The following is a 22,695-nucleotide window of genomic DNA, read 5'->3' as shown; positions in this document are numbered from 1 at the left end:
TACTTATGCTTTCTCTACCATGACTTCATAACTATTCTCTGATTGTTTCAGGTATGTATGATTCTTCCCACACCCCACTCCTAATCAGCTCCTTAAGAGAAGAGTCTGTGTCTTATTTAGATTTCTACTTGCCATTGTGCTGCCTAGAATAGCCATAAACTACAAATTGTACTTGAATATACAATTAATAAAGTATTAAGGAAAATGCTCCATGGTTTAAATGAAGACTAAACAAAATAGCATATTTGAAAGCACCAGTCACAAAGCAAAGAAAAAAGAAAAAAGAAAAATATTTTCTCTCATTTCTTACATTAGTTCAATGAGCTGAATTAAAACTTTAACAAAATTCATTAATGATACCAAAATAAAAGTATTTACTAGTTTTAATCAGGAAATAAGGCATTCCTCTTTTTTTAACTAATGTTAATCTAAATAAGTCAAACGGCTGACCTCTTTTCAGAGACTCCTTCATGGACGTACCGGAAACATTAATACAATTGTTCTTATTGGAATTGAGATGAAGAAATGTAAAGTTATATGTTCAAAATCTGTATTTCTACATTTACAGGTAATTTTGATGGATCACTTCATTTACCTCCTAGTCATCGGCAAAATACCTCAGCTGCCTATGATGGATGCAAAGAATGAATAAGAGAAATGATTGTATGCATATCTAGGCAAGAGAGTGAAATGGATAGGATGGATTTGAGCAAATCCATTTGAAAAAAACACACACCAAGTATTTAAATTGATTCCTTACCCCACGGTACTGGCTTTCATTGAAAATTTGAGGTGGTAGGGGGTACCCCGTAGCTGGTCGACTGTTTTCAGGTACATTTTCTCTCATCCACTTCCGATTTTCTTCATTGGCAGCAATATCTTTTTCTTCAAATCCTATTTTGTTAGCTTCTAAAAAACCAAGCACATCTTGCTGTTTCTTCTTAATCTAGAACCCAAAGGACAATAAACTATATTACTGAACAAAAAGCTTCTATTATTTTCAAATTCAACAAAAGTCAGTGTTTGTGAACTAGCATAAATGAACTCAGACATGGATCAAGATTTATGGTTTCACAGAAGATACATGGTTTTCCCGCTTTATTATTTTGTTGTTAACAATGTCTCACAAGTGGATTGAAGAGCTTTCATATGACAGATCCTTTTATCAACCTGAATTTTTCTTTTTCTAGAAAATTTCCCACATCTAATGAGCAAAAGTAAGGCTAGATGATGCATATCAATAACCTAAAATGCAGTTAATGCAAAAGTGTGAGTGGTAGGAAGCTTTGTTTTCTGGTTATCTACAAGCCTTTCTTAATTTCAGCCCTTGTTGAAAATCTTCACAAACAATCCAAGTCTACTACCTATCTTAATAAGCATCATGTAATGAACAGAAATAAATATTTCCTTGAGAATGTTACAAGCCTCAGAGTCACTCTATGCTTCAATGTTCATAGTTTACAACAGAAACTGAATGAGAAGATATGACCTAAGTCTCTTTGTATACTAAGTCTGGAATATACTTGTACCACTCATTAGTCATTAACATGCTAAGGGGTCTTTCATGTGTATCTGTGCTACTTCTTCAGCTAGGTTAACAGGTAGAGATAATATAATTATTTTGCCTCCTAATCATACCTAAAAGAGAGTTTTAAGATAGTAAAATTAATACTATTTAGTTAGGCTTCTCCTCTAATATGCATTTATTTTAGAATGTTAATTCACACTTCTATGGTAATTTGTCCAAACTTAAAACTCTTACTTAACATTTCGGAGGTACATAGCATAATAAAAAAATTATTCATGGAGTCATAGTAAAAAGAAACATGGAGTAGAATAATGAGAAAAAATAAAATCAAAACAAGCAGTCTTCCCAATGGAAATAAAAATACAAAATAATAAAGCTTCCATACAGTCAAGTCCTCTATGGATTTACACCCCCCCGACACACACACACACATGCATACACAGAGATTTGTATTTTTGTCCTTCTAACTTGCTTGTGTGTAAGTAATTTTCTCTCTCATCACATAACTCCAGAGAAAAAAATTCTTAATTTCTCCGAATAAGAACGGAAATTTCCATAGGCTATTTAGATCAGAGTATAGGATGCCCTTCTTTAAAGACCAGTAATTTTTCCAACAGGAATCATATTTCCTTATTAGCTTATAAAATCAAACTTTCAGTCCTAAATATAACATATACTCCCTTTTTAATTTTTATAAAAATCAATGTAAAAGTCAAATAATCAGGAGTGAATGTCTAATGGACTAGACCAGTGATTTTCACATGGTGTGCCACAAGAACTTTTAAAACATGGAATACCTGACTATTTAGTCAGGGGCCCTGACCTTTTTTCCCTTAGATTGTCAGATTTAAAAAAAATGACAACAGCCAACACAATTGCCATCTGGTGTTAATGAATCAAAATTATACCCATTTTTGTCAGATTGGCAAAAAAAGAATATATATTTTGGTGTGCCAGATAATTTTAGTAATAAGTATATGTGTCCTGAGATGAAATGTTGAAAATTTCTGGACCAGAAGCTTCATAGAAGGTTCAGTTAAATCAGTGGTTTTTAATCTCCATAATGCAACAGGAAGTGTTCAGTTAGTATAAATTTTATCAAGTAATTTATCTACTATTTGCATATTTACAAATTTAAGTAGGTATAAAGATGCCCCTAAATATGGTACTTTGAGTCGCTTGCTATTTGCAACAGTTGGTTTTAAATTAATGAAGAGGTAACATTTAGCTAACATGCTAAAAATTATACATGGCCCTGGGTTAAAGTCATCTGTCATGTTTGTGTGAGAAAAAGGGCAGAAGACCTTTGAGATAAATTACTCTGAAGCCTTCTTACTTTAGTGAATGCTTACTATATTGAGAGCAGTGTTCTTTCTGCTGAGTTAAGATGGTGGCCAGGCTTGTTATCACTGGGCATTGTAGTATAACTTCACTGATATCTTTACCCTCCAGCCATCATCTCTGGACCACAAGTATTCATCCCATGCTCTGGAACTACCTGACAATAAGTACACATACTTCCTATAATGCTCTACACCTCCATAAGGCTTAAAAGAATGGACCATAATAACACTTTTTAGTAGGTTCTGTCTTGTCAAATGTGAAAATTGGTACAGTTTTGAATCTTTGGGGAATGTTAAAAAAATGTCTCCTGGCTATCAATCCCCAGAAGGAAAGTAGGGGAGGGTGGGGGTAAGGGGAAGAGATCAACCGAAGGACTTGTATACATGTATATAAGCCAAACCAATGGACATGGACAACAGGGGGATGGGAGCATGAGTGTGCGGGGCGGGGAGGGGGGGGAGGTTGGGGGTTAATGGGGGGGATGAGGACACATTTGTAATACCTTAACTAATAATAAAAAATAAAATTAAAAAAAATGTCTCCTAACTTGATCATATCTGTAAGTCCAAAATTTCAAATAGCAAATTTATTCTAACAAAGGATATTTTATATCTAAAGAGTTATTGCTTTTGTTATACACCTACAAGCACATGTTCACTACAACATATCTTGACAAAGGGGCTTCAGGTGGTGCTAATTTCCTAATTTCCCAATGGGACTTAAAATAAAAGGACACAGTAAATATAGGTGACTGAAAATCATAAAATGCAAGAAAAATTAGGAATGGGTATCACAAGGGTTTACTAAGGAATACAACTCACATTTCCTACAGAAAAAAATAATTTGCACTACCAAGTAGACAATGGCACTGTCCAGAAATTTAAATCAATCTTCTTCAAAGAGCAAATCATACCCTTCACCTCCACTCAATGAATGCCCAGTATTTCTTCTCACATGTCTGGGTTTAAAATTCAAGGTATCCTTCCCTCCAAAGATACAGAGCAGGGCTACTGAGGAATGTGACCTAGAGGGAAGTTACTTTCCAGCTAGCCTCAGTAAGCTTTTTGTCAGTCACAAAAAGGGTAAAATAAATTTCTTTTAAATGAAGGAAACTGACAAGGTGTCTGTATGTGCTTTAAAATGGTCCAGTGTGAATATTCAACTTTCAATGGATTACTGAAACTTTAATAACCATGCTTCAATTGGAAAAACAAGTAATTTTCATAGAGTGCCAATCTAGCATAAAACGTTTAATAAAAGTGAGGTTTTATCTTGTTGTTTTTTTTTAAAAATTTCTTCCCCTTTATTGATTAAGGTATTACAAATGTGTCCTTATCCCCCATTGCCCCCCACCCCCCAATCCTGCCCTCACCCTCACCCTCACCCCCTGCTGTCTGAGTCCATTGGTTATGCTTATATGCATGCATACAAGTCCTTTGGTTGATCTCTCCCCCTTACCCCCACCCTCCCCTACCTTCCCTCCGAGGTTTGAGCATCTGATCAATGATTCACTGTCTCTGGATCTGTTTTTGTTCATCAGTTTATGTTGTTCATTATATTCCACAAATGAGTGAGATCACATGATATTTATCTTTCTCTGACTGGCTTATTTCACTTAGCATAATGTTCTCCATGTCCATCCATGCTGTTGCAAATGGTAGGAGTTCCTTCCTTTTTACAGCAGCATAGTATTCCATTGTGTAGAGGTACCACAGTTTTCTAATCCACTAACCAACTGATAGGCACTTAGGCTGTTTCCAGATCATAGCTATGGGGTTGTTTTTATTTTTTTATTTTCTCTTTTGGAGAGTTCATTATTGGTGTATAAAAATGCTATCAATTTCTGGATGTTGATTTTGTATCTTGCTACCTTGCTTAATTCATTTATTATGTATAGAAGTTTACTGGTAGAGTTTTTAGGGTTTTTTATGTACAATATTATGTGATCTGCAAATAATGACAGATTTACTTCCTCCTTTCCAATTTGGATGCCTTTTGTCTCTTTTACTTGTCTGATTGCTATGGTAAGGAATGTAGAGTAAGAGTGGTGAAAGTGGACATCCTTGTCTTGTTCCTGTTCTTAAGGGAAACATTTTTAGTTGTTGTCCATTGAGTATTATCTTAGCTGTAACTTTGTCATATATGGCCTTTATTATGTTGAGGTATGATCTCTCTATTCCCACTTTCCTGAGAGATTTTATTAAAAAGGGTGATGGATTTTGTCTAATGCTTTTTCTACATTAATTGATATGATGTGATTTTTATCTTTCATTTTGTTTATGTGATGTATCACTTTTATTGATTTGCAATTATTGTACCAGCCTTGCATCACCAGAATAAATCTTACTTGATTATGGTGGATGATCTTTTTAATATATTACTGGATCCAATTTGCTAATATTTTGTTGAGGATTTTAGCATCTGTGTTCATCTGGGATATTGGACTGTAATTCCTTTCTTTGTAGTGTCTTTATCTGGTTTTGGAATTAGGATGATGCTGGCTTCATTAAAATAGCTTGGAAATGTTCCTTCCTCTTGAATTTTTTGGGATATTTTGAGGAGGGTAGATGTTAGTTCTTCTTTCAAGGTTTGGTAAAATTCTCCAATAAATCCATCTGTTGCAAGACATTTAGTTAGGAGTTTTTTACTGCTTCAATTTTATCAGTTGTTATTGGTCTACTCAGGATATCTGATTCTTCCTGATTGAGTTTTGGAAAATTGTACATTTTGGGGAATTTGTCCATTTTGCCCAGTTTGTCCAATTTATTGGCAAATAGTTGTTTATAGTATTTGCTTACAATCCTTTGTATTTCTATGGTGTCTGTTGTTATAGCACCTCTTTCATTTTTCAATTTATTTATTTTGGTCCTCTCTCTTTGTTTCTTAATGAGCCTGGCTAGGGGTTCATCAATCTTGTTTTTCTTTTCAAAGAACCAGCTCTTGGATTCATTTATCTTTTGTACTGTTTTATTAATCTCTACTAGAGGCCTGGAGACCTGGCGCCGCCCACTGGCCAGCCCCACGCCCTGGTCACTACGACCAGTCACCTCCCGCTGCATTGAGCATCTGCCCCTGGTGGTCAGTGTGCATCATAGCGACCGGTCATTCTGCTGGTCACTCCGCCGTTCTTTAGATTTGTATATTAGGGTTTTATTATATAGGATGTCATTTATTTCTGCTCTGATTTTTTTAATTTTTATTTTCTCTTATTTCTGCTCTGATTTTTATTATTTCCTTCCTTCTACTTCTTCTGGGCTTTTCTTGCTCTTCTCTTTGTAATTCATTTAGTTGTGAGGCTAAATAGTTTATTAGTGCTTTCTCTTATTTCTTGAGGTAGGCCCTGTAATACTATCAACTTCCCTCTCAGCAGTGCTTTCACCTTGTCCCATAGGTTTTGGGGTTTTGTGTGTTCATTTTTACTTGTTTCTAGGAAGCTTTTAATTTCTTGCTTTATCTAATTAGTAACCCATTCATTTTTTTTAATAGCATGCTATTTAGCCTCCATGTTGTTGACTGTTTTTTATTGTACTTGATTTCTAACTTCATGTCATTGTGTTCCAAGAAGATGCTTGGAATTACATACATCTTCTTGCATTCGTATAGACTTTGTGTCCAAACATGTGGTCTATCTCTGAGAATGTTCCATGTGTGCTTGAGAAGAATGTATATTCTGTTGCTTTGGGATGAAATATTCTGTAAGTATCAGTTAGATCCATATGATCTAGTGTGTTATTTAAGGACTCTGTTTCCTTGTTGATTTTTTTTGTCTGAAAGATATATCCAGTGGTGTCAGTGGAATGTTAAGGTCCCCTACTATGACTATATTGCTGTTAATCTCTCCCTGAAAGTTCATCAAGAGTTTTTATGGCCCTTGCCAGTTTGGCTCAGTGAATAGACCATCATCCTGCAGACCAAAGGGTCCCAGGTTTGATTACCATCAAGGGCATGTACCTTGGTTGCAGGCTCCTCCCTGGCCTGGGCTCTGGTCTGGACTCATGCAGGAGGCAATCAATCGATGTGTTTTTCTCACATCTATGTTTCTCTCTGTCTTTCCCTCGCTCTTCTACTCTCCCTAAAAATCAATGGAAAAATATTCTCGGGTGAGGATTAACAAAAAACAAACAAAAAGAGTGTTTTTGTTTTTGTTTTTATGAACTTGGGTGTTCCTATATTGGGTTCATATATATTTACAAGGGTTATATTTTCTAGTTGAATCATTCCCTTTAGTATTATATAGCAGCCTTATTTGTCTCTTGGTATGGGTTTTGTTTTGAACTCTATTTTGTCTGATTTGACTATTGCTACCCCAGCTTATTTTTCCTTTCCATTTGCATGGAATAAATTTTCCATCCCTGCTCTCTTAGTCTGTATCTTTTGTTCTGATGTGGGTCTCTTGTAGACAGCATATATATGGGTCATGTTTTCTTATCCATTCCATTACCCTATGTCTATTCACTGGAGCATTTAATGCATTTACATTTAAGGTTATTATTAATAAGTATTTATTTATTGCCATTTTTATTTTCTTTATGCCTATGATCCTCTTTCTCTCATTTTCTTCTTAAAGCAGTGCTCTTAACATTTCTTGCATTGCTGCTTTGGTGGTAATTTACTCCTTTAACCTTTTTTTTTTTAATCTGGAAAGCTTTTTATTTCATCTTCAATTTTAAATGATAGCCTTGCTGAATACAGTAGTCTTAGATTTAGTTCCTTGCTTTTCATCACTTTGAATACTTCATGCCTGAAGTGTTTCTATTGAGAAGTCAGCTGACATTGTAATGGGAACTCCTTTGTAGGTAATTTTCTGTCTCTCTCTTGCTGCCTTTAAGATTCTTTCTTTGTATTTAATGTTTGTCATTTTAATTATGGTGTGTCTAGATGTGGAACTCTTTAGGTTTATCTTGATTGGGACTCTCTGTGCCTCCTGAACTTGTGTGACCTTTTCCTTCACCAGGTTGGGGTAGTTGTCTTACATTATTTCTTTAACCATGGTTCTGGTCCTTGCTTACATCCTTACCCTTTTGGTATTCCTATAATGCAGATGTTGTTATTTTCATGTTGTCTCAGAGCTCTCTTAAGCTATTCCTGCTTTTTAATTACTTTTTTCTATTTGCTGCTCTAATTGGGTATTTATTTCTACCTTGTCTTCCAAATCACTGGTTTGATCTTCTGCTTCATCCAATCTACTTTTAATTCCTTCCAGTGTGTTCTTGATGTCAGAAAATGCATTCTTCATTTCTGTTTTGTTCCTGTTCATGGCCTCTATCACATTGTTGCAATTTGCACTAAGTTCCTTAAGCATTTTTATAACCACTGCTTTGAACTCTATGTCTGATAGGTTGCTTATCTCCCGTTCATTTAGTTCTTTTTCTGGACATTCTGTCTTTTTCCTTCATTGGGAGGTTCTTTGTCTCCCCATTTTATCTGTCTTTTTGTATTTGCTTCTTTGTATTACATAGACCTACTATTGCTCCCAATCTTTGTGGGATGGCCTATGTATGAATTGTCTTGAGAGGTCCAATGCTACAGTCTCTTTGTTCACCTGAGCTAGATGCTCTAGGCATGCCCCTTGTGTGTGTTATTTGGGTTCTCCAGTTAAAATTGGGACTTGATTGTTGATGTCCCATTCATGGAAGTGATCTCCCCTCCGAATTGTTGCCAGTGAAGTTCAACCCTAATGTCATCATACCAGCTAAAGATCTGCAGCCTCTTCAGTCTCCTCAAGTCCACAGTTCAATAAGTCTGAGTCAGGGAAGGCTATATCCATCTCATGGCCTTCAGCACAATTCCTGCCCCTGATTCCTGGTGGTGGAGCCTAACAGCTTGGCTCTAAAGTGGTTGTGGTAACACAGTAGCAGTGCTAGCAGGTGAGTACACCACAGGGGCAAAAGCTCTGCTGTGTCAGTGGTGGTTGCATGGAGGTGGCACACTGTCCAGGCTGGGTACCTTCAGGCACACGGGTTCAGGCTGAGAGCATGCCAGGCAGGCAGAGGACCTACCAGTGTCTGTTGCAGTCATGCAGGTCTGGGTTGTTACCTCTGTAGGCACACCAGGTCTGGGGCAGGATGAGTCTGGATGGTGGTGAAGCTTTGTGTCTAGCTGCTGTAGCTCCCCACATCCTCAAGGAGGACCTTGTAAAACCTTCAAGATGGTGCACCCTGACTGGCTTATTTCACTTAGCATAATCCTCTCCAGTTCCATCCATGCTGTTGCAAATGGTAAGAACTCCTTTTTTACCACAGTGCAGTATTCCATTGTGTAGATGTACCACCGTTTTCTATCCACTCACCTCTGATGGGCACTTAGGCTGTTTCCAAATCTTAGCTATGGTGAATTGTGCTGCTATGAACACAGGGGTGCATATATCCTTTCTAATTGGTGTTTCTAGTTTCTTGGGATATAGTCCTAGAAGTGGGATCACTGGGTCAAATGGGAGTTGCATTTTTAGTTTTTTGAGGAAACTCCATACTGTTCTCCACAGTGGCTGTACCAGTCTGCATTCCCACCAGCAGTGCACAAGGGTTCCTTTTTCTCCACATCCTCACTAGCACTTATCGTTTGTTGATTTGTTGATGAAAGCCATTCTGACAGGTGTGAGATGGTACTGCATTGTCGTTTTGAAGATAAATACCACATGATCTCACTCATTTCTGGAATACAATGAACAACATAAACTGATGAACAAAAACAGATCCAGAGATAGAGAAGCATCGATCAGACTGTCAAACCTCAGAGGGAAGGTAGGGGAGGGTGGGGTAAGGAGGAGAGATCAACCAAAGGACTTATATGCAAGCATATAGGCCTAACCAATGGACACAGACAACAGGGGGGTGAGGGCATGAGTGGGAGGATAGGGGGTAATGGGAGGATAAGGACACATATGTAATAACTTAATCAATAAAAAAAATTTAAAAACTGGGGAAAAATAAATAAACTGTAAATAAAAAAATAAAAAATAGAAAAAGATGGCGTGCTCTCCAAGCTGGAGCTGTGCCCAGGAAATGGCTATGGTGGTAGCAGCAAATCCTTTTGGTAGTTGCGTGGGGTTCTGCAACTGTCAGTTGCAGGCGCATGGGATCTTGCTGCTGTTCACTTAGGTGTGCGGCCTGGGCATTGTCTGCAGTGGTCTCTGGTGGGCTGGTGTATGCAGGGTCTTGTTGCTGTTACTGTTCACTTAGGTGCAGGGACCAGCATTGTCTGCGGGGAAGGGGGTGCGCATAGGGTCTGAGTTATGTCCTTGGGGTGTACCCGCACAAGGGGTCCAGGGTGGGGTGCCTGTGTGTTCAGACCCCAGCCATGGTTAGTCTGAGTCTGACACTTTTTAAAAAAACTTTGTTATTGTTGACACTATTACAGATGTACCATGCCCCCTTTTTCTCACCTCCACACAGGCCCGCCATCCCCTCTTCCCTCTGGCCATCATCACGCTGTTTTCTGTGTCTATGGGTTATGCATATATGTTCTTTGGCTAATCCCTTCTACTTCTTTCATCCAACTCTTTCTCCCCCTCCACTCTGACAGCTGTCAGTCTGTTCCATGTATCCATGCCCCTGTTTCTATTTGTTCAGTTTGTCAGTTTATTTTGTTCATTAGATTAATGAACACTGACAGAGGTTCCCACTATAATGCACAAAAATCTAAAATGATTATTCAAAATTATATTTAGTAGCAATTTCAACAGTATGTCTTGGGTGCCTATTACATGTGTAAAAATTTTATTTTAGGTTCTCTTACATGCCTAAAGAAAAATAGCAGAAATTCCTTTGCAGGTTTATAATCTAAAGGGAGGGATTAGACATAGCTATATTAAAAAGTTCAATTACAACATGAAATTTAAATATGAAGCTAAGACAACCATCGATATAAGATAGTTAGGTGAGAGAGGCCTAGTGAATGACAAAGCCAATGATTGTAAAAAAAAACTAAGAAAGAACAAATGCTTATTGCTATTATTGATGCCATTCAGATTAAGCTTAATAATAATAGCACAAATTCTATATACTACATCCATGATGCAATTTTTAGTTTCAGTGAAAGAATGATGTAAAGTTTAATATAACTAGCCATTTGTGAAAACTGAGCCAACAAAAGAATATTGCACCAGAGCAATGAAGATATGGTAGTACAAAATAAACTTGGAAACTTTCTAAATGGATGCCCAAAATTTCTATGACTAACTTCTTACACATAATTAAAGCCTATTAGTGAATAAACAGTTGTATAGTTGTGTATTTTGTCATTTTCAACATGTTATATGTATTACCTAGTCAACTTCTATAAAGAGAAATTCAGATATATAGAGTCCCTCCAATTCATTCTATTTATTTCAACACTCTCCTAAGAATAGTCATTCTACTTTATAAAAAATAATAAATCCATCTTTGCCTATCCTGTTGCCTAAGAATTTAACAGTGCGGTGAAAGTAGAGTGAATAAATAGCATTTAAAGCTGCCTTTTCATTTTTTTCTAATCTACTTACAAAACTGACCTAAAAGGAAAATCAAATCTGAATCCCCAGTTAGTCTGTTTGCCACTGTGTAGCCCTTTTGGTAACCAGAGAGATCTCTGTGCATTTTTAAATGAATACTGTCATGAGTCCGTAAGCCACTGAATTCCTATTGCTTAATCTAATGGCATAACCACATCATGAGACAGTTGTTTTCAGCTTGTCTGTTTTGCAATATTTAAAAAAAAAATGCTTTGATCACAATCAGCAATGTACAACTTGTAATTCAGAGCTCTTCGCCAGCAAGTCTGCAACAAATCTGAGTCAACATGATTATTAACAATTTTCTTGATCTCCCACCTCTACTTACAGCTCCCTGGAGTTATCTCCAGACAGATCCCAAGATGTGGCAGCAAAAGAGCACAATCTAAATTTGCTATTTTACTGCTGCCAAAAGAAAAAAAAAATGTACTGTTATTATTTCCTTTTTAGTTGCAATTCTAACCATGTCTAAAAATATGTCAAGGCCCAAATAATTTCAAAAGTAGATCCTGGTATGAAAAGAAGAGAAATTCAATATTAATGGCAGTTTTTCAAAAATAGCAATGTCTTAACATGGCCACAGTAAAGAAAATACAGTCATTCCCATTTTCTGGGTTAAAAGCGTTTTTCTTAAACAAATGAAATAGCCTTACATAACCTCATCTATACAGCCTTTTGTTATCTGACACTTATATCTGCCTATACTCTTTTTTCTAGAATCAGAAGGAACTTTAGTCCGTCTCCCATTCCTTCAGAGATGGCTTTCTGTATAGACACAGGAAGCTGTGAAATATATGAGGAAATTTCCAAGCCTTACTATATGTTAGTACTGGGTTAAACTTTGCACAAGATAAAGACCTCTAAGGAGAAAGAGAGATTAACACTTAACTGGGTGCTTACTGAGTATCAAACTCTTTGTGAGGCTATTTACATGTATCCCTTCAAATCCTCACAATTCTGAAAGGTTATAGTATGATTACCCCTACTTTACAACAAAGGAAATTGAAGCTCACATAGGTTAAGGGACCTGCTGAGGAAGACAGATATTTTAATTGTCTACAGTACACCAAGTAATAAATCTAAATCTATCTGACTACAAAGCCTTATTGTTTTTCACTATATGCAGTACATACTATAATTCCCAATCTAGCTGGGGAGATAATACTGCCATATATAAAAGAGTTCCTTATAAACTATATGATATTGATTAGAAAGACAAAAGTTGAGATATGTTCTCTTCTAAATAGTCCATTTTTTTTTTTAGTTTGAATTCCTAGTTATTATGGTCTCTTTCCCCTGGACCAGTTAAATTGACCCTAATGAATTCCTCAGCCTATCAATTTGTGATGTGGCTTGCACACAGAAGAAAAAAATTGATGAGGCCTCTGGCTTCTCATTAACTGCATGGAGAACAATGCAACCTATGCCTTCCCTTTGTTAAGCAGTCAGCCACTTAAAGAAAAAGATATCAGTGCGCAAAGTTGGTGTAGAGGGTATTAATTTCTGTACTTTAAACTTTATATAAACTTACAAAGAAACATACAAGAAAATTCAAAGGCGTCAGATCCTTCCCATTGTTTATTTTATTTTTAAATGAGCAGTATACTTATCACTTAAAAAGTTCAACAGCCTTTCTAAGGAACAAAATGATCAGAACTGAGTCAGTAACAGACAAAAGGACTAAAGTTCCTTCTGCTTCCGGAAAAGGGTATGAACAGAGCAAGGTTCCAGATAAGAAAGAGCTTATAAATGAGGTTATTCAGAACTGACATATGATTCAATCAAGAAAGCCTTTTAATCCAGAACATAAGCATGCCTGTACTTTTCCCTCTTGCAGGTGAACTTCATCCCTACACAGTCTTAACAAATGTACATGCTGAGAGAGGGGTTAACAGGTTAATAAATGTTAAGAAATAGATTTCACCAGGAGCTAAAAGCCACAAAATGAAACATAAACTGGAATACTACTGCTGTTACATTGGATCCCTGTGACCAACTTCAACCCCACCCCAAAGCTTAACTTTCAAAATTCTGCATAAAGGCTCTGAACTAGCTCCCTTTCTATGGATATGCATTCCCCTCCCTCTCCCAGATCAGATCAGGTTGCCTTTACTTTTATCCGGGTCTATTCTACTCAAGACCTCAGGTCTTTTTATTTTTATTTTATTGTTTAAAGTATTACAGATAGTAGTAGTACATATGTCTCCTTCCCCCCCCCCACCATTGATCTTCCCCTGGCCTCTCTTACCCCCCCCCCCCGCACATGCCTTCACGCCCACCCCCCCCACCCCCCGGTGTCTTGTGTCCATTGGTTATGCTTATATGCATGCATACAAGTCCTTCGGCTGATCTCTTACCTCCCCCCCCTCAACACTCCACAGGTTTCCCACTGTAATTTAACAGTCTCTTCCATGATTCTCTGCCTCTGTATCTACCTTTTTGTTCATCAGGTTATAATGTTCTTTATTATCCAGGTCTTTTTTTTTTCTGTTCCCTTCAACTGCAAATCTCCTCTCTCTCCATGGATGCAATTCTAACCACTCATCAAGGTTCACTTCTGCTGTGAAGCTCTTCATTAGCCACTCCAGCCCTCACTTTTTGACTTCCTACTGTCTGTATTACCAAGTTTAGAGCTTAATCAAATACATGTAATACCAATGTTTGCTAATCTCTCCACATGTCAAATCTTCTTCTCTTCAATTAGTTATTTGGCAAGCCATATGAAGAAAGTATGAGCCACACCTTTTGCTTATGTCTCTTGACAGTGCTCACCTTCAGGCTGGACACAAAAGTAGATAATACTGATTAATAAAAATATTATTTTAAATTCAGCACTACCAAAATGTTTTCTTTTTAATTTTTTATCTTAATAAACTTCAACTTTAGAATAATTTTATATTTATAGAAAATTTGCAGCTATATTCCAGAGAATAGGTGTCACTCTGTTTCCCCTGATATTAACATCTTACTTCACAGTGGAAAATAACATTGGAGAAGCACTATTCATTCAACTTCAGACTATTTGAATTTTTCTAGCTTTTCCACTAAAGTTCTTTTTTGGTTTCAAGATATCTCTCTCAAGATACCACATTATGTTCGGTCATGTCTCCTTAGTCTCTTCTGGTCTATGACAGTTTCTCAAACTTTTCTTGTTTCCCATGATTTTGACAGTTTGGAGGAGCACTGGTCAGGTATTGCATAGAATGTCACTCAATTCATGTTTGTCTGATGTTTTTCTTTTTTTCCCCCCTAATGACTATATTGGGACTATAGATTTGTGGGAATAATATTACAAAGAAGTGCCTTTCACATAACATTATAACAGAGGGCACATGATATCAACATGGCTTATTGATGGTGTTATTAACTTTGATTACTTAATTAAGACAGTCTCTTCCAGCTTTCTCCACTGAAAAGTCACTATTTTCCCCCTTTCTATTCTCTGTGTTTAGGGTGCAAGTAAATAAGTCAATTATACATAAATAAAGCTGAAAAAAAGTTAAGTCCAGCCATGTAAAGGAAGCAAAGTACTCATTTGAAAACTCTTGCAGCATACTAGAAACCTGACAATACTTTCTGGGAAAGTTTGAGAAAAGTGAGGTGGCTATAATCAGCAACCTATGAGAGCTTATTCAAGAGTAATACACATCAGTCTTTGAGGATGACTGGGCTGAATTTCTCATAGATTAGCTGTTATCCAGAAATATATCTTCAAAGAAATTCCCTGTATTAAACATCTTGTGCATCAAATTAGATGGGTGGGTTCTCCACAATGGATCGGAGATAATTCAATCTATTAGTGAATTTTAGTTATGCTTTATTTTTTTAATTTGTTTATTGATTAAGGTATTACATATGTGTCCTTATTCCCCCATAACCCCCCACCCCTCGTTCATGCCCTCAAACCCTGTTGTCTGTGTCCATTGCATAGATAGCTTTTACAATATCAGATATTTTTGTCACTCTTAAAGTATTGATGACTGTGGAATTTTCTTTTTTTTTTTATTGCTTAAAGTATTACAAAGGGTATTACATATGTATCCCTTTTATCCCCCCGCCCTAGACAGTCCCCTAGCCTCCCCTATCACCCCGTGTCTTATGTCCATTGGTTATGCTTATATGCATGCATACAAGTCCTTTAGTTGATCTCTTACCCCCCTACCTCCTGCCCCCCAACCCTCCCCGGCCTTCCCGCTGCAGTTTGACAATCTGTTTGAGGCAGCTCTGCCTCTGTTTCTATTATTGTTCAAAAGTTTATAATGGTCTCTATTGTCCATGAATGAGTGAGATCATGTGGTATTTTTCCTTTATTGACTGGCTTATTTCACTTAGCATAATGCTCTCCAGTTCCATCCATGACGTTGCAAATGGTAAGAGTTCCTTCCTTTTGACAGCAGCATAGTATTCCATCGTGTAGATGTACCACAGTTTTCTAATCCATTCATCTACTGATGGGCACTTAGGCTGTTTCCAGATCTTAGCTATGGTGAATTGTGCTGCTATGAACATAGGGGTGCATATATCCTTTCTGATTGGTGTTTCTGGTTTCTTGGGATATATTCCTAGAAGTGGGATCACAGGGTCAAATGGGAGTTCCATTTTCAGTTTTTTAAGGAAACTCCATACTGTCTTCCATAGTGGCTGCACCAGTCTGCATTCCCACCAGCAGTGCACAAGTGTTCCTTTTTCTCCACATCCTCTCCAGCACTTGTCATTTGTTGATTTGTTGATGATAGCCAGTCTGACAGGTGTGAGATGGTACCTCATTGCTGTTTTGATTTGCATCTCTCGGATGATTAGTGACTTTGAGCATGTTTTCAACACAATGAAAGAGAATTACAGGCCAATATCCCTCATAAACATAGATGCCAAAATCCTCAACAAAATCTTAGCAAATCGGATCCAGCAGTACATCAGAAAGATCATACACCATGACCAAGTAGGATTTATCCCAGGGATGCAAGGATGGTACAATATCCGCAAATCAATAAACGTGATACATCACATAAACAAATTGAAAGAAAAAAACCACATGGTCATATCAATTGATGCAGAAAAAGCATTTGACAAAATTCAACACCCATTTTTGATAAAAACTCTCAGCAAGGTGGGAGTAGAAGGATCATACCTCAACATAATAAAAGCCATATATGACAGGCCCACAGCCAACATCATACTCAATGGACAAAAACTAACACCATTTCCCCTAAGAACAGGAACAAGACAGGGATGCCCCCTCTCACCACTCCTGTTCAACATAGTACTGGAAGTGTTAGCCATTGCAATTCGGCAAGAAGAAGAAATAAAAGGCATCCAAATTGGAAAAGAGGAAGTAAAACTGTCCTTATTTGCAGACGACATGATATTATATATACAAAACCCTAGAGATTCCATCAAAAAGCTACTAGACTTAATACATGAATTTGGCAATGTAGCAGGATACAAAATTAACCCCAAGAAATCTGAGGCATTTCTATACACCAATAGTGAACTTTCAGAAAGAGAGATTATAAAAACAATCCCGTTTACCATTGCACCAAAAAAATTAAGCTACCTAGGAATAAACTTAACTAAAGAGGTAAAAGACCTCTACTCAGAAAACTACAGGACGTTGAAAAAAGATATAGAGGAAGACATAAACAGATGGAAGAACATACCGTGTTCATGGATTGGTAGAATCAACATCATTAAAATGTCCATACTACCCAAAGCAATCTATAAATTCAACGCACTTCCCATTAAAATACCAACAGCATACTTCAGAGATCTAGAACGAACTCTCCAAAAATTCATCTGGAATAAAAAAAGACCCCGAATAGCTGCAGCAATCCTGAAAAAGAACAAAGTAGGTGGGATCTCAATACCAGATATCAAGTTGTATTACAAAGCCACTGTTCTCAAAACTGCCTGGTACTGGCACAAGAATAGGCATATAGATCAATGGAATAGAATAGAGACCCCAGAAATCGGCCCGAACCAATATGCTCAATTAATATTTGACAAAGGAGGCAAGAACATACAATGGAGCCAAGATAGTCTCTTCAATAAATGGTGCTGGGAAAATTGGACAGATATATGCAAGAAAATGAAACTAGACCACCAACTTACACCATACACAAAAATAAACTCAAAATGGATACAGGACTTAAATGTACGACGGGAAACCATAAAAATTCTAGAAGAATCCAAAGGCAACAAAATCTCAGACATATGCCGAAGCAATTTCTTCACTGATACAGCTCCTAGGGCACTTGAAACTAAAGAAAAAATGAACAAATGGGACTACATCAAAATAAAAAGCTTCTGCACAGCAAAAGAAACCATCAACAAAACAACGAGAAAACCCACTGTGTGGGAAAACATATTTGCCAATGACATATCTGATAAGGGCCTAATCTCCAAAATTTATAGGGAACTCATACAACTTAACAAAAGAAAGATAAACAATCCAATCAAAAAATGGGCAAAGGACCTAAATAGACACCTTTCAAAAGAGGACATCCAGAAAGCCAAGAGACATATGAAGACTGTGGAATTTTCAATACGCCTATATATATTCCATTTACCCAAGATTTGAATGCAGAGAGATATTGCTATGGATTACTGTTTGCACACAGACTCTTTTCCATCCCCAACTAGCAAAGTAAGTCTTTATTCTCTAAAATAACACTTGAAAATCCTAGAACAAAGTTGATTAGAAGATAGAGCCCTTAGAAATCTCCAAAGCCCAACCGAGCACATCATTACTAGCACATTACATGGCAAGGACATAGCAGCAGCATTAAGCAAAGTATAGATGTATTGAAGTTCAAAAGTTTCACAAGCGTTAGAGTTTTGGGGTTCACAGAAGCTTTGGGTTTGTCCAGGATAGAGAGACACTTTGGGATATCAGAGGGTACTCAATAATTATTCCCGAATTCACAGAAATTTCAAGTTATGGCTGTGTTCAGACGAGATTCAAATAGATACTGTCTTCTTATTACTTATACCAATTATAACTACCATTTATAGAAGGCCAATTAAGTGACTGTAGCTAAAAATGGTCATTTTACATGTTATTTCATTTAATATTTATAATAACCCTCTAAGATAGATATTATTGTCGCTGGAGGATTGGGTTGGTAGGATTCCTCCATCACTAGTGGGAGTGGGGTGGCTTTTGTGATATCTTCAGAAAAGGAATTTTCTAAGACTTGCATGGGAGAATGAATGGTTTTTATTTGTGTGAAATTATATCCCTCGCTTTGTAAAGTCCCATTGTCTCTAAAGCAGTCCTGGAAAAGGTACAGCTGGGAGCTCAGCAGGGCCAGAAGCAAAGCCAGTGTTCAGAGTTTCCATTCCATGGTGGAGCTAGGTCTGATGTAGCATCAGGACAGATTCAGTCCATTGTGTTGCTACCACATGGCCATGAGCCATGTGGGAGAATGCAGGGGAGCATGCCCCCTGCAATAGGAGTCCTAAGAGAGCATGAGGGCGAAGAATGCAAGGGCACAAGAGAGAACTCCCTTTGTTCACAAGCTTAAATATTAAATCTTCCTGCACTTGTAATGGCCATGTCTATTCTGGCCACCAACTTGTCCCCAGGTGTGACTGACAGGTAAGCATCTTCCCATGTCACCCAGACCTTATAGGGCATGTGTCTATTGTCCAGTCCCTTCCCCCAGCGATTTGTAGGGAATGGACTTGGAGAGTCTTAAATTGTAGGTTTCTGGCAAAGTTGTATACATGGCATGACTATATTATCTAGCCTACCCATTATTTATTTATTTCCTGTTGTTTAATAACCAGGTTATTATAATGGTATCATTATTACCACCATTTTACAGATTAGAATACTGAGGCTCAAACAGGTTATTTATACAAAGTCATAAAGCTAGTGGGTGGGGGGGAGGCAGGGCCAGCATTCAAACCTAGATGCTCCTAACTCCAAAGCTTAAGTTTGTTCCATTATATTTCCCTGTCCAGCTTCATGATATTTTTTGTATGGATTTTTTCTTAAGAAATTTTTATATAAGGTTGACAAACTTTTTTAGACTAATACCAATTTTTATGTGTTCTTAATATATAATTTCATTCTCAATCCTACTGACCAGACTATGCTTTCCCTGCCATTATCACTGAAATGAATATATATGTACACAATTTGATCATTCTCCACATCAATATGAATAAAAAGTGACTGTAATACCCAATTCCAATTCTAAGATTCTCTGCCGCCAGGAAAGGATTAGTCTTGAAACCCTGCTCAGGTAATGTTAGGGGCTACCATTTAATCAAGAATACAATTACTACATACACATTAAGCCTCAAGGCCACTGTTCTTACCTTGACAAAAATAAAAATAAAATAGAGGTATTATTTATGGTCTCAAGGAATTTATAAATTAGAATTATAGAATTATAAATTTCATCCTAGCAGATAATTTAAGGGATGGAATCTAGCCAGTTCTTTTTTTTTTTTAATCCTCACCCAATGAAATGTTTTTATTGATTTGAGAAAGAGAAGAAGGGAGAGAGTGTGAGAGAGAATCATCGATATAAGAGAGAAACATCCATCGGTTGCCGCCTATATGCTCCTCAAACTGGGATCAAGCCCTGACTGGGAATCGACAACACTCCAACTGAGCCACCTGCCTGGCGCTAGACAGTTCTTAAAGTCTGGCCTCTTTATGTTGCAGTTAAGTGGGTGGATTAGAGATGGGCTAATAAAGGAAAACAAAGAGACACAGATCCCACTTTAGGGTGTGCTAACAATGGGCTGCAGAATTTTATAGGTAACAGATCCCTCTTTGTATTGCACCAAATGTAATTTCACTTTAAAGTATAATAATAATTGTTTATTAAGTGCTTCCTATAGATCAGACACTACTAATTCCTTTATTTGCTAATCTTATTTATCACAATAATTGTATGAGGTACCTGTTACTATTTTCATTCCAGTTTCACAGATAAAGAAACAAATGTTCAAGTGAATTAGTAACTTTCTCCAAAGCACACACTTGCCCTAGATCTGTCAGAGTAAAAAGCACTTCTTAAACACTACAAAGTAATACACTACCATGCTTATCTCATGCTAATTAGACTGTCAGCTTAATGATGGCTTCTTGACTCTAAATATGGTTCATAATTTTTTTTGTATCATTCTTAATTCCAAAGCTTGGCCTAAAGTAAGAGCAAGAAAGCCTGTTGATTATTTTATACACAGGGTAGATTTTCCTAGATGACCCCTTCCATCCTTCCCACTCTGAGGTGCTGTGTTAATTAAACAAAGAAACATGCCAGAAAGCAATAAAAGACTCCTGGGAATTTAAGTCTTGGTAAGAAAAAGTTATAGTGAAGAAGTAATGATTTATAAGAATTCCATTGCCTTTACTAGAAAAAAATGTTGCATCACCATTTAAAACTGTTGCATGTTTGGACAAATAAACTGTGAAGGTAAGGTCATTTTAAAATGCTTCCACAAAAGTGTCAGTGACTTGTCACCATAGGTGGCTACAGGAAATGAGTGCTAATGGATGAGGTACGTTAGGCTGTTCTGGTAGTTTGAAGAGAATCCTTAAAGCAAACGTTTTCCTTGAAACAAATCACAGTAACTTTTAGAATCAAATATCAAAACTAAACATTTGTGACAAGTGATAGTCTAACATATGTGGAGTTTATGTTTCAAAAAACTTCATACTAAGGTTCCCCTAAGAATTTAAAATTAAACAACTTCATTCCAGCCTTCACCTCCCTGCACTAATCACTATTATTAACAACTCAATACAATGCATTTCTATACAGATTTTAATTCTCTTTAGAACTCTGTCATAGTAGAAGGAAGGGAATTTGCTTGATATATGAAGAGGTATAAAATGCTGGTGATTTTATCGTCAGCAAAGATGTTCTCCAACTCACTGCTTCTCAATGAAACAAATTCTGGCTGTAAGCAAGCTTAATTTCACAAACCACTGCTTTTGCCGAAAGCCACACTTCTGAAAACACTGCAGAGCTTCTAATTCTGGTCAGACATATTTCCAGGCTGCTTTCCCATGTAAGGATAAGCAAAAACACACAAATCCTCCAGGAGGCTGATGTAAGGTCACAGGGCAGGCATATGAGAACCAAATATGGTAGCTAAATTCTCCAGCTCACAACAGATATTTTTTTAAAGCTGTAACCACCAATTCCCAACTATCAGTTCTTGAATCACAAGAAAATAATACACAATTCATCTGTTCTTATTAGTTACCTGGGTGACAAATATGAGTCAGTCTGCTATGTAAAACATTAGCTCTGCCTTTTTCTAATTGTCCTTTTCCACTACAGAAAAGGCTACTGTAAAAGCCTGCTAAAGTGGACATATTGAAAAACGGGGTATTGCATCTGAGTAAATAAATTAGTCCCATTTGTGACTATACATAAGGAAATATTGAATTCCCAAATGTCTCATGTTAATAGCTTCTGCCTCATTATAGGGAGGGCATGGTCCTACACTATGAACAAGAAAAATATCCATATAAGTGACATCATTTTGTACTAAGAAAAAGTCATGAGGGGATCCTTGTCATCACATGAACTCCAGGATAGAACGACATCCTGAGATCTGGTCCATAGCCATAAACAGAAGATAATTTCCTTTACTTCATACTATGAAACCCCCATGATTAAAAGCAAGTAAGGCCCAGCCAGCATGGCTCAGTGGTTTAGTGTTGATCTATGATCCAGGAGGTCACAGGTCTATTCCCAGTGGGGGGTGTGCAGGAGGTAGCCGATCAATGATTCTCTCTCATCATTGATGTTTCTATCTCTCTCTCCCTCTCCCTTCCTCTCTGAAATCAATAAAATATATATTTTTTTAAATCTGATCCTGAAAACATTTATGTAAAAAATCAAGTAATTTTATTTCTGGATTCCTAGTTTAAGTAAACCATGTTAGAGGATAAAAAACTATGTGCCTGAAGAAATTATGCAATGTTTTGGTATAGTTTTTTTGTTGTTGTTAATTTGTTTCTTAGTGGTGGCGGATTGAAAATTACCTATATATCCAACCATTCAACTTGGTCAAGTAAACAGTGGTGTGGTCATTTGAAAGACTGCAATGAGCATACTGAAATTGACCATTACATTATTATGTAGCAACAAGGAAAATATTATGATAACATGAGTAAAAAATAAGTTTAGAGAATCATGTATTTGCTATGACTCTGTGAAAAGAACTGTGTATGTTTTTAAAAGACTAAACAGGAATTGAAACACAATTATTATGACTGCTTAGAGATAATAGGAGTGAGTGCTTAGTGCATTGTTCAGGAAGCTAATTGAGCTGTGGTGGGATCATGGGATTATGGGACCCC

The 22,695-nt window shown here is 37.0% G+C and overlaps 1 protein-coding gene across 1 annotated transcript in view; it reads right to left on the bottom strand.

Moving 5' to 3' along the window:
• SH3BGRL (SH3 domain binding glutamate rich protein like) overlaps nt 1–22,695 on the bottom strand; it is an 85,390-nt gene that overhangs the window by 23,363 nt on the left and 39,332 nt on the right. Inside the window, exon 2 of the mRNA XM_059680345.1 lies at nt 761–946. Coding sequence (XP_059536328.1) covers nt 761–946 — 186 coding nt within the window. The remainder of the gene's footprint in view (nt 1–760; nt 947–22,695) is intronic.

Source organism: Myotis daubentonii, chromosome X (assembly GCF_963259705.1).
Source record: "Myotis daubentonii chromosome X, mMyoDau2.1, whole genome shotgun sequence".
In the NCBI taxonomy this organism is placed as follows: domain Eukaryota; kingdom Metazoa; phylum Chordata; class Mammalia; order Chiroptera; family Vespertilionidae; genus Myotis; species Myotis daubentonii.
The sequence above is the reverse complement of the archived record's forward strand: the minus strand, read 5'-3'. Positions and strand labels throughout refer to the sequence as shown.